The 16,826-nt window shown below is 60.7% G+C and overlaps 1 protein-coding gene across 1 annotated transcript; it reads right to left on the bottom strand.

Annotated features, from left to right (window-relative positions):
- Positions 1-610: 610 nt before the first annotated feature.
- On the bottom strand, positions 611-16,309 carry LZTS1 (leucine zipper tumor suppressor 1). The gene is made up of 4 exons (XM_035345105.1): positions 16,145-16,309; positions 5,012-5,502; positions 3,976-4,797; positions 611-3,068 (listed from the first exon to the last, which is right to left on the bottom strand). The coding sequence occupies exons 2-4, from the start codon at positions 5,360-5,362 to the stop codon at positions 2,400-2,402; spliced, it is 1,842 nt and encodes a 613-aa protein (XP_035200996.1). The 5' UTR covers positions 5,363-5,502; positions 16,145-16,309; the 3' UTR covers positions 611-2,399.
- Between the last annotated feature and the right edge of the window lie 517 nt (positions 16,310-16,826).

Here is a 16,826-nt window from a genome sequence, read left to right as displayed (position 1 = left end):
GGGCTGGGGCTGGTACCGGCCGCGGTTTTGGGGCACGGAGCAGCCCATGCATGGCTCAGGCCGCGTGGGAGCAGCCTGGCGAGTTGGGACGAGTGGCGCTGTCTGCAGCTGGAGTGCTCCTCTTGTTTTGTGCTCCCAGTTTTGGGTAAAAACAGTGTTAAATAGTCAAAACATGTGCCGGCTTTTGCAAAGGTGTTTTCCCTGTATCTCTCCGTAATTGTTTTCTCTGGCTCCATCGCCGGGGAGGGACAAAAATCGACCCGTCTGCAGCGCTGGGAGGGTGAGGATGGGACGTGGGGGGATTATCTCCTCCTTTCCAGCACCCCCGCGCTCGCTCGCTGCTTTGCCATGCATGGGTTATCCCAGCTGCAAAGCAGAGATAACGCCGCTTGCCCATGCGGGCAGCACTGGAGGGGCTGGAAACGAGCATGGCCAGGTGGAAGGATGTCCCCAAAGGGGACCGTGGTGTGTGCCGTGGTAGATGGGTCATTGATCTGGGGGGTGACGTGCCCTGGAGAGGGGCATGGAGAAATTCGGGTGCTCACCGGTGGCAGAAGCTCTCTGACTGCCACCGAAGCAGGCACTCGGAGAGCACGAGGTAAGTTTTAAAAAATTTATTTATAAATAAAACCATAAAATTACCAGTAGTTTACATCAGTCACCAGAAATAACATCCAAAAAAAAAAAAAAAAAAACAACCGAACAAAAAAAAAACCTGCAGAAAAATAATTATATGTACAGGCTGCGGCCGTGGGGCAGGGCAGCCGCTACTCACACCGGGGAGCGACACATCTGCGATGCATACGGTCACACACAGCGTTGTGCAAAGGCAGCACGGCGACGCCTCCGGGCGATCACATCGTACAGCGCTGGCTGCTGAGGACGCGGGGATGGGGCGATGGGGACGGGGACGGGCAGGAACAGGGCTGGGCGGCCGGGCAGGGCTCTCTGCTCCCGCCTGCGCACGTTTGGCATGGAAAAAACTCGTGGGAGAGGGGCTCTGGTTCGGATGTGGGGTGTGTGGGGGGGGACAGAGCCACTCGGGGCAAGGATATGGCTTGGGTGATGCAGAAAATCCCAGCTGGAGAGGAGCTGGGTGCGGAGCCGGTGCATTAGGCACTGGGAGCCATCCCTCGTCCCCTGCTCTTTTGGCTCTCCAAAACTGGGCACAGGGTGGCCGTCCTGATGCCGTGGCTGTCCCAGCGTGGTGGCCATCCCTGGCCTGCATCTCGAGGGCCAGATTGGGAGTCTGGGGTTTGCTCTTCTCCAGCAAGCCATGGCTTGGGCTCAGCAGGGACGTGCTGGGGCGGTACAGAAGGCACAGACTGGTTTCTGTGTGTTGTGTGTGCCGGCTGGCTGGAGCAGGGCGAGGGGCACTGAGCTGTGTTGTGGGCACGCCGGAGGGTCCCTGCGCTCCACAGCAGGGACTGGGGGGCTTCGGGTGAGGGGGACGTGTGGGTGCACGGTGGTCGTGGGTGGGAGGTGATGCCGAAGTGGGAGTTGGGTGTAAGGGGCTTGGTGCTGGGTGCTGGCTCAGCCTGGGGCAGGAGTGACTGCTGTGACGGGAGAATAGGGGGGAAAAAAATCTGCATTTTTGGTTGCTGCAACTCTAAAAAGATACAGAGAAGGCAGGAAGCATTGAACTCTGGGTTTTCTTTAAAAATAGAAATCCCTGCTGATTTCTGGCTACTTCCACGTTCTGCTCCCTGAAGCTAGAAGGCGTTTTGCTTCCCGAGAGGCACCTCTGGAAACCGGGCACCTCTTGGCAGGTGCCTCGGGTGAGCTGACGGCCGTGAGTCCCTCTGGGAGCTGGTGCTTCCCCCTGTGCACGGGGCACACCGAGGGTGGCTCCCGTCCACGGGTGCAAATCAGTGTGTGCGTGTGTGCAGGGTCCTTCCCGAGGCACTGCAGGAGCTGGAGGACAGGAGGAGGGGGTCAGGGCTTCCAGCCTCAGCTGGGGCACACGGGCTGGCTCCGTGGCTCCCAGCGTGCCCAACATCAGCTGACGAAAGATAAATAACTCAAGAGCAGCTCGGTGCTTTCCCCAGGCTGCGGCGGCGATGTGCTGGGGGCTCTTTCCTCTTGAAGCTGGTGATGTCCCCGTCCCCAGAGCCGTGCCACCACGGGGGTCCTGCATCATTTTGTTACCCGAGCATTTGCTGCCCTGCCCGCCCCCATCACCAGCTTCTCGGTCCTACCGGGGGGCAGGGGGGAGGCGAGGGGGGCTGCTGGCACGTCACCATTGGCACGAGTGGCTTCTTCACCTCTGCAACACGACAGGCAGCGGCGGGCACGCCGCGGGGCGACGCGGGGAGGGAGAGGAGCTGGCCAGGCTGCCAGCTCCGCTAATAAATACATGGCTCATCTCAACTGTACAAGGAGGAGAAGGCAGACCCGGGTCAGATCTCGGTGGCGATGATGTCCTCGTAGGGGACGTCGGTGCCGGGTATGTCCAGCTCGATGGGCTCCTTGCCCTCTTCCCCCGCGGCGAGCTGCTGGAGCATCTTCTCCAGGTTCTGGTTCCTCTTGTACATGTGCAGGTAGCTCTGCTGCAGCTGCTTCTGGTAGTGAATCACCTTCTCCTTCTCCTCCTTCCACGTCTGCCGCTCATGCTGGAAGCCGGAGGTCATCTGCTCGTTGTTGTCCCGCTCGGCCTTCAGCTCGGCCCTCAGCCTCTCCACCTCTCCCTGCAGGGCCTGAGCATCGTCCGCCATGGCCTGGCAGGGCCTAGCCCCATCCCGGGCCTCGCTCAGCTGCTCCTTGAGGACGGCCAGCTCCGTCCGCAGGTCCACGATCTCCTGCTCCAGCAGGTTCACCTTCTCCCTCAGCAGCTCGGACTCGTTCTTCTTGCGCTGGAGCTCGTTCTCGCACACCTCCAGCTCCATGGCTTTGGTGCGCAGGGAGCCCTCCAGGTCCTGGGTCTTCATCTCCAGCCCGTCCATCTTGGCCCTCACCTCCTTCAGCTGAGCCTTCAGGCTGAGGATCTCGGAGGTCTTGGTGTTGAGCTCGGTCTGGGACTCCTTCAGCTGCTGCTTCAGCAGGGAGATCTCCCCCGACTTCTGGCACACCTGCAGGCAGGGAGGCAGCACCCGGGTTAGGGTGCTCGGGGAGCACCCATGGTGGGGCTGAGCCCCACGGGATGGAGCACCCATGGGAGCAAGGCAGGGAAATCCCTCTGAGCTCCCCCATCTACCCCATCAGAGCTGGGACTGATGATCCCAGGGATGGCTTTTGGGCATCAGCATCAGCTGCTCTTGGTGGGACCCCGTGGGTGGGATGATGGTGAGGTTTGTGGGGAGGGGATGGTGATCACATCCTATAACTTGTGGTGTCTTTGCAAGCTCTACGGTAAACCCTTGCCTGAAAGGGAGCCAAGGAGAACACCAAGCTGCTGGACGCACACCGGGCAAGAGCTGCGCAGTCACAGGGAACATACATTGGTGTATTTTATTCCATGAGTGAGCTGACTTTTCAGCTGTTTAATGATCTTTGCTCAATGACACCCAGTCGGTAAGAAAATTAAGCTTTGACATTGGGCGGGAGGTTTTACTGCTTTTTAATAAATGACCACAGCAAGGCCAAGGAGTTCCTGTCTGTCCGTGGGAAGGCAGCCTGGAAATCCCTGCGCTGGAGGTTGGAAGCACTAAGTTATTTTAATGACTGAGTTCTTTATTATTTTTTAACATAGTAGTTGTTTCCTCATGTAATGGGAAGTGCTGAGGGGTTAAAGGGACAGTGAGCCGCAGCTTAGAGCCACCAGGTTACAGTCTGGGGCTCTCCTTGGCTTAAATACCTACCTCCTGGATATGGAGGGTGCATGGGCTGGGTGCGTGCCCCCCCTGCACTGCTCAGCCCCCCCGTGCTGCTAAAGGCGTGGGTATAAAATGGGGAAGAGCTGCTGGTTTGCTGCCGGTGCTGGAGCCATCTCCTCCCCCGTGCACCCTTTGCTTTCAGCCCTGTCCCGGTGCTGCTTACCTCCCACTGAGTCTCCTCCAGCGCTGGGGCGAAGCTGGTCTTCTCCTTCTCGTAGGACCTCAGCTTGGTCTCCAGCAGGTTTTGCTCTTTCATGAGGTTCTCCAGCTCCTCCCGGAGCTGCTTCTTCTCCTGCTGCAGCTGGAACACCTGGAGGTGGAGGACCTGCTGCGTCCGCTGGGTTTTCTGCGAGGTTTGCTTGAGCTTGCTGTTGCACTTCTGCTTGAGGCCCTCCAGCTCCTCCTTGCAGCGCCGCTGCTTCTCCTCGTAGGCCTGGCAGGAGCTGATTTCCTTCTCCTCGAAGCTCAGCTGCAGCTCCTGCAGCTCTCCCTCCCTCTCCAGCAGCTTCTGCTCCAGCTCCTGGATGGTGGACTCGTCCGTGGAGATGGGCGATCGGATGCAGGTGGTCTTCTCGGCGGCGTGGTGGTGGGGGGCTTTGCCGGGGTTGATGATCTTGTTGCCCCCATCGGAGAAGGACATGGCCTTGAGGCTCATCATGTTGCTGTCCTGGATGACGGCGCACTGCATGATGTTGTGCGCCGAGCCCCCGAAGCGGCTGATGGGCCCCAGGGGGGCGACGAGGGGGTCGAGCTGGTAGCTGCTGCTGGTGCTGTGCGTCGGCAGGCTGGACATGGAGTTCCTGCCCGAGTCGGACAGCCCCCCCGAGCACGGCACCGGCTTCAGCTCCTGCTCCTTGCCTTTGTCCGGGGGGTGCAGCTGCTGGGGAAGGTGCCCCCCGTTCTCTGGGGAGGAGTGGAGGATGGCACCGGAGCGGGGCAGCACTGGCTTGAAGGCGGTGGGTCGTGCAGCGGGCTTCTCCGCACCCTGCGGGAAGAGCAGAGCCCATCGGCACAAACCCACGCCACATAAGCATCTTTCCTTCATCCCTTCTGCCTCCCCCACTAGCACAGAGACCCCCCCAGGTGCAGCCTTATTAAAAAACCCATCAGCGACCAGCCCCATGCACTTCCCCACCCCACAATTGCAGCCCCCATGGGGCAGGGACCCGCGCATCTAGGGCACCGTTTCCCCTACTGACCACGTCCAGCTGACCGGGGAAGGGCATCAACTTCTGCGGCGTGGGCGTCCCGAAGTCCACTCCGCTGGTGCCGGCTTGGCCGCCCAGCTCCCCGCTGGCGAGCGAGGTGTAGTCCGGGCGGTGGGAGCCGTGCGCCTTCTGGCTGACCTTGATGTAAAAGAAGTCCTCATTCTTGCTGCTTTTGGAGCCGGATTTGTGGCTGGAGTCCTGCGAGAAGCCGAAGCGGAGCAGCCCGTCCGAGTACCTGTTGAGCTTCTTCAGGTGGGACGACTTGCGGAGCTTGTACTGGGAGGCTCGGCAGTGCTTGCTGTGGAAGCTGTGGCCGGAGATGAGGCTACTGACGCTGCCCATGCTGCTCCCGGGCGGGGGGCACGCGGCGGGGGGAGCGGGGCCCGGCGGGGCGGCGTGCTGGGGGGGCGTCCGGGCGGCGGGCAGAGCCGGCCGCTGCTGCAATCATAGCAAAGATCTCGCTGCGCCCCGGAGCTGAGGTCCTGCGGGGGTAAAGAGAGGGGTGAGCAAAGCAGGGGAGGGAGGACGGGTGGGATTCTGCACCCCCGGGCCAATCCTGCACCCGTGGGCTGAGCAGGATCGGTGCCGACGTGAGTGCACGCGTGTTTGGGTGCAAGCTGGCACGGGCAGCTGGAAGGGCTCGTGTAAAGGGCGCGCGTGCCCCTGGGGTGTGTGCAAAGGGAGAGGGATGCTCGTGGGGCTGCACGGCAAGCTCTGAAAGTAAGGATTTGTAGCGATTTTGGTGCCTGTCAGGCACCGATTTCAACACACGATTGTGCCCTGCTGGATGGATCTGGTCTCCCTACAGCCGCGCTCAGCGCCACTCCTGCAGCAGCCTCTGGCTCCCGGATTTCTCTCCAGTTTCCAGTGCTCCTCTTAACCTGCCTGAAAAGGGATGCTGTGAGGCTTAATTACGCTTAATGCCGGTGCAGCACTTAAGAGGACGAGAGGCGCTGTGTGTGTGCGCTGAGCGTTGTGATTCCGGTTCGGAGGTATGCAGGGCTCTGCGTTCATTCTCTTTGTTAGTGGGGGGAAGAGAAAAAAATCCCAGCTCCTGGTGGCCTGCGCAGTGCTCGGTGTCAGGAAGATAATGGAGATGCACCTTCCATCTGGGTAATTAAAGGGTGAGGTGGGGAGAAGGGGGATGAGCTGCTGGTAGGCAGAAATTAGAGCACAATCAAAGCGAGCTAAATCCAGGTTGCATAGGAAGCCGGGAGAGAAAAGGGGAATTGTTTGGTGGCTGAGTCACTTGGGGAGCGTGAACAATCGGAAACCTCCCTGCTGCCTGCTAACTGCTCAGTGCTGCTGGGCTCTGCACCGGGGTGCTCAGCACCCACAGGATGGGGTCAATGGCACGGGTTGGGTGCTGCCTGCTTGTACCCTGCAGCCGCATCCTGACAGCCCTGGGGAGCTGCTCCCACGTTTCCTCCAATTTCCTCCTGTCCTGACTTTGTGTCTGGATCCTGTGCTGGCTCCTCTGCACCCTGAGCAGGACAACTGCAAACTGTGCTCATCCCTCAGCTTTATTTGTTTTCTTTTCCTCCGTGCCCTGAGGACCCAGATTGATTAAGTGTCAAACAAAAGTCCCAGAAAGACAGAATATCCGCTTTAATCCCTAAATCCATTTTCGAGAGATTAAGAGAAGCGAGCCAGGAGCGGGGTCTGAGCTGCTGCCTGGCTGCTGCTATGTTAAAAGTGATCGATGACTTCGGATTCATTCATTTTTACAGGGTAAGAGGCATAATGTGCGCGGAGGGGGAGGAAGCGCTGCAGGGAACAGGATAATTGGCACAGAAGGCTGCTCCACCGGCGTGTTCCCGACACTGTGCCTGTGTGTATCTGCCTGCCGAAGAAAAAAGGCAGTGTCACAGCACAAAAGCTGCCAGCTCTCGCTGTGGCATCTCGGAGACAGCGTTCAACATGTGTGAGCCAGCGAGGGGAAGGCAGCGGTCTATTCACGCACACCGATGGCGTCGGGGAGCTTCGGTGCCCTACGGCGCAGGTCCTCAGCTCCTGAGCACCTCATGGGTGCTCCTCAGGCTGCTGCCTCCTTGATTTTTTTTTTTATTATTTATTTATTTTATTATATATTTTTTTTTGAGTGCCTGCAGAAGATGGGAGAAACGCTGGGGAGGGAGAGCTGGGACTTTCCAGTCTCTTGGCAGGAGGCGTTTCAATCAATCCCACCCCTCCTACGCATGCCTGGGAGGGCCGGGCATGTCTTTTTCTTCTCCTTCCCTCTTTCGATTTAAAAATGAGCACTTTGAAAGCCGTGGAGGAGTTGGCATTCAACCGCACAGCGTTAGCAGAAAGCAAAAGGTGCTGGAGGCAGTGGGGCTGGGAGCACAGCAGCGCGCCGGGTGAGCAGAGGGCACGGGCTGGTGCTTCCAGAGGGGACTGGATTTGTCCCCTGCCTTGCTCAGCCTCTGTGTGTGCTCGTGGCTTCCCCTGCGTCAAATCTAGTGACCGTGTGACGCTACAGGGAGCCAGATTGGTTTGCCAACCCAACCGAAAACTACTCGTTATATACGTTTAAGCATGTATATATATGCATGGGTGTGTATGCATATGCATAGAGAGAGATATCAAGGGGGTTTGTGTGCTTGGCAGCAGCCCCAGGGTTCAGCTAGGTTAGGCATGCTGCAAAGTGTAAAATGGGGGTGGAAAAAAACAAAAATAGAAGTGATGCAAGTGCCCCGGCAGCGGTGGGTGCCCTGCGTTGTGTGCCCCTGGGTGCAAGCGTGCAGCTGTGGGCAGGGGGCTGCAGGCAGCACAGCACCACGCAGCCCACACGGTGCTGACAAAAGCAGGTCCAGGCTGTCTGGGCAGGGGCAGTTGGGGCTGGCCCCACGCTTGCTTTTTCAGCAAGAGGGGAAAAAAATGAGCGGCGTCCCACATTCCTTCCCAAATCCAATCATGCCTGCCCTGCAATCATGTGCAGGAGAACAACTCTCCCCGTTGCTGCCCTTGTTGCAGGAATTTAATCTTATCTCCTCGCAGCACAGCTCCTTTGAAGCCTTTCCCTCTTCCTCGCAAAGTTTTCGCAGGCAGTTCCTCTCTCTCTGCTCTCCCCAGCCAGGTCACCGTAGTGGGAGCCTTCGTTTCTTTCCCTGCCTGCTGATCCTGTTCTTCTCCCCCTGGTATGTGAGAGCTTCCTTCTCCCCTGCACCCTCTCGCCCACTCCTTTTCCCTCTTGCATTATTATTCATCGTTTCTGTGCAGATGCACCCACACATTTGGGTGTTTGCTGGGAGCTGCACAGATAACACAGAGGCAGCAGCAGCTGCCAAGAGCTGGATCCAGGAGCAGTCTCCTTCCTCTTTCCCTCGATGGCTGCCAGGTGATGTGCCCTTGTTTTGCTCAACGATTTGGGTCTTTGAGACGCTAAGAATGTGGCCCCAGGGGAAAAAATGTGGGCATTTCCATGGTGAAAAGCCATGCACGTGCTACCTGGAGCATCTGACTAAACGATTGCATGAAGAGGCGGCTTAATCCAAAAGTTGGAGAGCAGCAGTCCCACTGAGCCGGGTTTGGGATCTGGAATCAAAACTGGGATTCGCTGGATTAACCAGGACCCCACGTCCTCGATGCTGGCGAACACCAGCCTGGGGAGGGGGGCGGCCCCAGGCTGTGCAAACATCCCCGTGCCTCTGCTCAGGCTCTCCCGCTCAGCCCTCGCTCCCTGTGCCCTCCTCCAAACCTTCTCAGTTCAGTCTCCAAAGAAATGGCATCAATGAGGTTTGGAGAGCCCCATCGGCGGCACCGACCTCGCCCCCACCCCGTAATCTTCGCCCTAATGGCGCTAATGGGAATGAATTCGAACGCCGCCCGGGCAGCCGCCGTCCTCGCGGTGCTCAATTGTGGCTCGGTGCCGGCGCAGGGCCCCATTACAAGGCTTTCATTCACTCCGACTCATTGTCCCCCACTCATTCACTGACATTCATTGGGATCATTTTGATCGGAGGCAGCGGGTGAATTGAATCGGGGCTCACAAAGCGCGCACCATGTGTTCTGCCCTGATTTGCCATTAGCAGAGGGGGACACTCCAGACGAAGAATAACCAGCCTCAATTACATGTTACATCCACTCTAATAGCCCGGGAGTCCATCACACTTAATGTTATTTCAATGAACACTGAGAGAATTCACACCCCTTGGCTGGGGCTTGTTAGAGGAGCCAGCAGTGGGTTTGGCAGAGCTTCGGGTGGGCTCGGTGCCAGTGCGGCAGTCGGAGGCTGTGCCGTGCCTGCCAGTGTCCCCTGGCAGCTGGGCTCTTACCGGGACCCCGCTCGGGCCCTGGAGGTGAAGGTTCAATTGCTCAATGGGGAGAAAAAGCAACAAAAGGGAACGTGTACCCGTTCTGCAACCCAGCAGCAGCACCAAGCGTTGCCTCCTCCTACAGGAGAACGGCTCGGGTGTCCCTTATTCCGCACCCCTAACTCCTGCCAGCCTTGCTGGGAAAGCCAAAATATCATTGCTGAATTCTGCATCTGCTTTGAGAAGAGCTCAAAGGAGCTTCATGCGCCCGTGTCCCATCCGGGCAAGGCATCTGGAGAGGGAGAGCCCGGTCCTGAGCTGGGGCGAGCCGAAAAGTGGCCTTCGTGGGTGAGCAGGGCAAAGCGGCGCTGTGGGGTTGTAGGCACCTGGCTTAAGCTCTGTTTGGGGAAACCAGTGCTAGAATAAGAGGAATTTCTCCAATCGACAATGAATCATGTTGGCAGAGAGAGCTTCGGAGGATATTGACTCAACGCCCGCTGTGCAGAGCTTCCTTTCACGCTGCGCGGGGAAACCGCCGCGTTTCCCTGAGCAGGAGCCCTGGCCAGGCGGGGAGGTTCCTGGCCCTGCCTGGGGACGATTGCACAACCTGCAGAAATTCGGGGCAAGTCAGCAAAACCCCGCGACTTCAAGTGTCCACGTTGCTGCAGAGCCTTGTGCTTCCCCTGCAGCAGATGCGTAGCGGACAGTTGGCCCGAGCACAAAGCAACAGCACAAGCAAACGCACGTCGCTGCCTGCCTAGCCTGAGAGGGACTGAGAAGTGAGATGGAGCAGGCATGGGGACATCGGGGCATGGGGACACTGGGGCATCAGGACATCAGGGCACGGGGACAGCAGGACATCGGGGTATTGGGACATCGGGACATCTCCATGCTGCTCCAGGAGCCTGGTCCTCTGCTCTTGCCACCCAGGGTTGCTCTGTTTCTCTTCTCTGTGCTCCTTGTGCCTTGTATTTCTGCCGGTGACCTTAGGTCCGCCCCAACGTCCCCATCCCTCAGCTCAGACCAGCACCCAAACGTTTCTCACCCTGGTTTAGGTTAAACCCAGAGCCCTCCAGCTCGGGGCTGCGCTGCCTTTCTACATGAGCTTATGGCAGGGAACCAGTTCCCAGCCTTCTCCTGCCTCCACACGAAGGAAAACCACCTGTGGCCCCTGAGCTACCCGGAGCTCCTTGCGGCTCCATCCCGCTCCTCGCGCAGATTTCGGCACCCGTCAGTGATTCAGCAGCCGAGCGCAGCACCCACGCAAGTCAGATCAGTCATGCTCCCGGTACAAAGGGAACACTTGTACGAGACGCGGTTAAATATTCCCGGGCTGGGGAGAAAGATCTTTTCAGCTTACTTCAGAGCATCTGGCTTTTCCCATTAATGAGCAACTAATACTGCAATTAAAGCCCTGCTAATTGGGAACTCGGAAAAGCTCGGGGGGGTTGTCTCCTGCGGGTTTGCTGCTCGCTGTGGGGCACACCTGGGCACGGCCACCTCCTGCGGCCCGGGGGTCAGCACCCTGCCCTCGACAGGACCAGCTCCGCACCGAGGCTCCTGGCAGCACCCTTCTGCTAACGGGGCAGCTTTTGGGGAAGGGTTTTTGCATCCCGGGAGGACCGTGCAGGCGATCGCATCCCTCGCCACCCGTCCCCGCCAGGCTGGCAGGTGGGAAGCGGCCGCTCCATGCCTCGGGGGGGTAGGGGGGGGCTTTGCCTCCCCGCCACGGTGCTGCTTATTTTGGGAACCGTCTGGGGCTGGCAGCTGGTGCCGGGGTGGGTGACAGCTGAGCCCGGCTTTCACTTGGGATCTGCGAGGCCCCTTCTCGCGCGTCTATTTCCGACCCTGTAAAACACAATCTGCCAGGGTGTGAGGATTTGGGGGGGCGGGGGGGGGGCAGCCAAAAAGGATGGTTGTGCAGGGCTGGCTTGCCCGAGGCAGCTCAGAGGCTCTGTGCATCCTGCAGGTGCCTCCGAGCGGGGCTGGGGGCTGCAGGCACCGTCCCCCAAAGCCTGTGGGGTGCCCGAGCTCGTCGATGGGCTGCAGCCCCCGGTGTCCTACACGTCTCCCACGCGCTTTCATCGAGGTCTAGTCGATGCAAAGGGCCCAGCCAAAAATAGCAAGAACTTCACGTAACTCGAGATGTGCCCTAGATACTCCTCCTCCCAGCTTTCCGCTTCCACGGGCTTTGCACGTCCCTTCCCCTGTCCCCGAATTATGGACAGGGCAGTAACGAGGGATGGGGAGCCTGTTCCCCCCAGGTGATGACAAGGTGGAAATGCCACAGGTTTCTTCCACGAGCCAGTCCCCCCCCGGCTGCCAGAAAACACCCCAAGCGAGGCTCTTTCTGCCACAGCCCCCCGGATCACACGGAGGAGAAGCATCCTCTCCGTGCACAGGGGAAAATTTAGAAGTGGAGCTGTGAGCTGCCATGGAGACGGGGCTCCGCTGGCAATCTTCTCGCCTCTTATTGCCTCCCCTCCTCTCCCAGGCGGTCGAGAAGCAGCCAGGAGCTGGCCCTCGTTGCTCCTGCCCTCAGGGTAGGACCTCGATTGAGATGTGCCGCCGAGCTGAACCTCTCCGGGTCAGGTCCGTGCCCGGCTTCACAGCGCCCGAGCTCCAGATGGGAGCCAGGCGATATTTCGGGGCTGTCCTTCCCCGTTTGAGGTACCAGCTGTGCCGCGATGTGCCTAAATGCCGGGTATTTTTGTACCCTGCGCGATGCTCCGCCAAGAGGGAGCTGAGAAAAGGCAACTTCTGCCTGCTGATGAGAAGCCAGGCTCGGTCCCTGCCGTGGAAAGCATCTGCCGTGCTGCCGCTGCCTTCTCATCCTCCCTCACCTCCTTCTCCTGCTCTCCAGAGCGTTACAAGTCCTCAGCCCTGCTCTGCTCAGCCAGGCTTCAGCGCAGCAGCCACAGAAGGGGGAAAAAAAAACCAAAAGGCAAATTCAGTTCTCGCTTCCTATTTCCCTCCTCCTGTTTTTCCAGCCTTGGCCCGTTGTGAACACCACCCCTTTAATGCCTGGCTGCCAAACGGAGCGAGTCGCTCCGAAGAGAAATGTGCATCAGAGTTGGAAGGAATATTCAATTAACCTTTAAACGAGATCATCCATAACTGGCTTATGGAGATGTCACCTAATTGTTTAATAAACACGGGCGCTTGTGTTTCAGGGCAGTTTGTTGGTGAGGTTCTCGTTTTGCTGCTGTTACCACTGGAGTCTCGCTAAAAGGCGATTGAATACCGACAACTTCTGAGCTCCAACCTCTGACATCCTTTCCTTTGCTTGTGCAATATGGCCAGCGGCCACGTTCATCCCTTCTGCGTGTAGGAAAACTCAATAAATTGCCTTAGAAAATGCCGGTGGAGGAGAGGAACTCTGCTTGTCCAGGGAGAGAGGTTCGGCAGAGGAGGATAAATAATTACGGAGCCCCTTTTGCCAGGAGGGGAGCAGGCACACGCAGTGCTACCCTCTGCTGGAAGGAGCCGGCTTGCTCAGAGGCCTGAGGAGGTGAACGAGATCCCCGTCCAGCCCCGGAGGAGAACTCGGTGTGTGAGGAAGAGGAAGAGGAAGGTCCGAACCTTGCTGCTGCCCTGAGGCCCCAGCTGCACAGCGGGGCAGGGATGGGGCTTGCAGACAGCTCTGGTGTAATCCCAGCCCTGCTTGTGCCACGGGGTGCCCCCTGTCCTGGATTTTGCTCTCCAAAACCAGGCAGTGGCCACGCGTGCGCACGTCCGGCACTCCCCAGCACCAGCCCGCCGAGCATCGTGCCCGAGGGGGGGCTCCTCTTAACATCAGTGTGCTCAAAAACCCACCGCCAGCAAACAACCTGTGCAGGAAAGCCTCGGTGACCCACGTGCCAAATCTTTGTGCATTCCCTGCTATTTTTAACTAATCCCTAACGGCAACCATCCACGCAGGTCCTGCCCACCCCTGCCGCACCGCTGCTCGCCGTGCCCCGCTCCGTGCGCCCTGCTGCCCCTCCAGCCCACCGCGCACCCAGGGCAGCCCCGTGAGCACGCACCCGGGAGGTAAATCAGGCGGGGGAGGGCTTGGCCGCCTCCAGGAAAAAATATTTATAAGCACACACGGCGCTCAGGAGGTTGGGAAGCGGCGGTAGCTGCAGCTTGGAGCAGTGCTACTATCTTTTCACACTTGGCCACGCAGCTCCTCGCACCGCGGGGTGTCTGGGGGCGACCGAGCGTCCCGCGGGGAGTGCCTGGAGCTGGGCTCTTGCTGCTGCAGGCGGGGACGGGTTTCTGAATGGTCTCGAGGAAGGTGGGAATGCAAGGCAGCTCTCGGCTGGGTTCTGCTCCCGGCGGCGCTGAGAGCTGCCCACCTCGCCGCGTGCCGCGGATGCCTCACCTGAGCGGGCGCTGAGCATGACTGTACCTGCCCGCGGCAAAAGAAAGGCTCACACAGAGGGGGAAACAGAATTTTAGGGCTAACAATATCATCAGAGGGAGGCACGGGACGGAAGAGCAGCAGCAGCTGGCTGGGGCAGCATCCATGCCTCTGCCCCGCACCTGCACGGGCTGGGCTCCCCCTTTTTCCTCCTCGTGCACCTGAAGTGACCCCCGCTGGGGTCTGTCCCCTGCACTCTCAGCACGGGACGCCTGCCCTGGAAGTCCCCACTCTCTTAGGAGAGCTGGCTTTGCTCGAAACCTCCTTTCCCTGCTCGAGTCTCGCATTCGTTCGCCTCCCACCGCTCCGCAGCGCTGCCTGCCAGGGAAGAGTGACTAAGGGGTGGGTGGCAAGGAACGACTCGGCACCAATTTAGCAGCCTGTGGTGCCAGGAGGAGGGGGTCAGGAGGGGCACGGACACAGCTGGGGGCACGGCAGGGGCTGCCAAACCCCCCCAGCACACAATTTCTCCCGAGTGCTCTTTTGCAGCTGCCATTAATTGCCCCCACCGCTGATGATTTTGCGCTTACAATCCATTGTCCCACTGATTAACGGCCCCGGTGATTAATTGCACGGGGGATACCACAAAATGGGTACTGGGGGGCTCTGCAGACCCTTGGAGGAGCCCGGCCCTTGTGTAGGTGCTGCGGGGCCGGTGTGGGAGGCTGGGTCCAGGCAGGGAGCAGCCGGGCAGGCTCTCCCGTGGCAATTATTTCAAAGGGAGGTTAATCAGCGTCTGGAGCGATGCTATCGGGGAGGGCTGATAGCGGAGACTCGCGAGGGCTCTTTTTCCTGCTTGCACTGCACTCGCCGCAGCCTTTGGAGAGGAAAACAAGCTCTCCGGGCTCTCCGGAGGAATGCGGCCAGGCACGGGAGCTGCTCAGGGAGATGGGCTGGGTGCTGCTCCCGTCGCTGTGAGCACACTGAGGGTGCACAGGCCTCAGCTCACTTCTGAGCACTGCAAGAGGAACTCCTGGCACCGGGGTGCTCCGACAGCCTTGGGAGAGGAGGTGCCCGGGGCACGGCACAGCTGGAAGGGGCTGACACCAGCACCGGGGGTGTTAGCAGAAGGGGACAACAGGAAATCAACTGCAAACACCCAGGGGAAAAGGGGCTTGTAGCAGGGATGCAGCTGGGACTGGGGTGTGTGGGCACGGCCGTGCTTGGTGGGGCCGGGTGGGAGCTGCCGGGGGCTCCTCCACCAGCCTGGGCTGAGCTGCGTGTGTTGGACCCTGCTGGGAAGCTGCACCCGTGGCCAAAAACTCGTGAACCATGAGAAGAAATGAGGTGTTCCCTGCAGGGCCCCTTCGGAGATGGCCAGGTGCAAACCCCCAGCCTGTTGAGTGAAGAGGGGAGCCGTGCTGTGCCGTGCCAAGCTGTGCCGGGGCAGGAGACAGCCACTGCCGGGCTCTGCGGATCTGCCGGCAGCTGTGCGGAGCGGTGAGCAGTGACAGCCCGGAGCTGAGTCCTGCCACAGCCACAGCCCTGCTGGAGAGCTGCTTTCAGAGGCTGAGGTTAATCCCCGGCTTTCCAGGATCCGAGGGCTGTGCGTCCTGCGGGCAGCCCTGACCTCCCCCTCTGTGTTTCCATGTGTGCACGGCCAGGCACGCATCCTGCACACCCGCACCGAGGAAAGCGCTGACACGAGAACCAGCCTGGCCACGCATCCGTGCGCACAAGGAAAGGCTGAAACACGTCCAGCAGAGCGATGCCCAGCTGCACGCTCACACGCAGCCATGCCAGCACCCCAACACACTCAGGGCTTGCACCCAGAGGTGCCCAGCACCCCCAGACCCCAGCCTCGCCAACTCTCTCCCACCCACGCCGCCCACCCGCTCGCTGCCCGTCCTGCCTCGCGCACCCGGGCACCACCGGCAGATAATTCCTGACACGGGCACGCAGTCCCTTTCCCGAGGTGCCAGCAGCACCCCAAAGCCCCCCGCTCCTTTCTTTCCCTCCCCGGAGACTGTGGGCTCTGTGCAAGCAGCAGCAGCCCCAAGCCGGGCGCTGAAGGCGCGGAATTTCCCCGCCGCCTCCAGAAGAAGTTTCCCAGACTTGGCGAGGAGCGAAGGGGCAGAGCCGAGCCCCTGCGGGCCCCGCTCCCCACGGGGCCGCTCAGCCGGAGCCGCGCTCGCTTTGGGATGCTCCGGGGGCACCTCCGGGCCGGGGGACTCCTGTCCTCACCCCCCCAGGGCCATGGGCAGCGGCCCCCGCTCCGGGTGCCCGAGCCCCGAGCGGTGCCACCGGCGGTTCCAGGCGGTGCCCAGCGCTGTGCTGAGCACCCCGGGACCGGCTGCGCCCCGGGTACCCCCTCCCGGTGCCCGGTACCCCCCCCCGGCGAGGCGCTGCGCTCCGTTCCGCGCCCCCGGCCGCCACGGAGCACCGCGGGAGGCAACCACCAGAGCTGTTCCCTTCCTCCCTTGTTCCCCCTTCCCCCCCCCCAAAGCCGCGGGGTTCGCCCACCTCGGGTGCCCGCTGGGTGCCGGGCGCTGCGCTGCGCTCCGCGGGGCTCCCGGTGCGCTCCCGGCCGCAGCATCCCCGGCGCGGCGGCGGCGGCGGCGGCGGCAGAGGAGGAGCCTGGAGTCGGGAGCCCCGCGCATCGGCCCGCCCCGGAGCAGCCCCCGGCCTTTGTGTCCCGGCCGTGCCCCCCCCACCAGCCCCGCCCGCAGCCCCCCCTTCCTTCCCCGGCTGCCGCAAGAAGCGCCCCGCAGCGCGGTGCCGGCCGGCGGGGAGTGGAGGCAGCCCCCCAGCACCACCGGCTGTGGTTTGGGGAAGGGGATTTTCTGCGCTCCCCCGGGTCCGGATCTGGCCACAGATGGGGCTGAAGGAGAACAAGGGGTGCTGTGGGGGACGCTTGACACCATGGAAGAGGAGCCTCTGGTACCCCGCATTGGGGCAGCCACTGGGCTGGGTTGCTCGTCCACACGGCTCGTCCGCACAGCAGAAATAAAGCCACGTTCCCCGGGCCTCCGACCACGGGGAGCTGATCTGCAGGGCCGTGCCCAGAGCTATCCGAAGGGCAGGTGGGGAAACTGAGGCACGGTGCCTGCAGAGCTGGGCCAGCTGCAGAGCCAGCCGAGCTGCTGGCAGCGGGGCAGCCTCGCCGCGCTGAGGCTGATGCTTAGTGAAGCAGCTTTGGCTCTGC

The sequence above is a fragment of the Oxyura jamaicensis genome, chromosome 22 (assembly GCF_011077185.1).
Source record: "Oxyura jamaicensis isolate SHBP4307 breed ruddy duck chromosome 22, BPBGC_Ojam_1.0, whole genome shotgun sequence".
In the NCBI taxonomy this organism is placed as follows: Eukaryota; Metazoa; Chordata; class Aves; order Anseriformes; family Anatidae; genus Oxyura; species Oxyura jamaicensis.
Note: the sequence above shows the minus strand (reverse complement) of the source record. Positions and strands in the feature narration are given on the sequence as shown.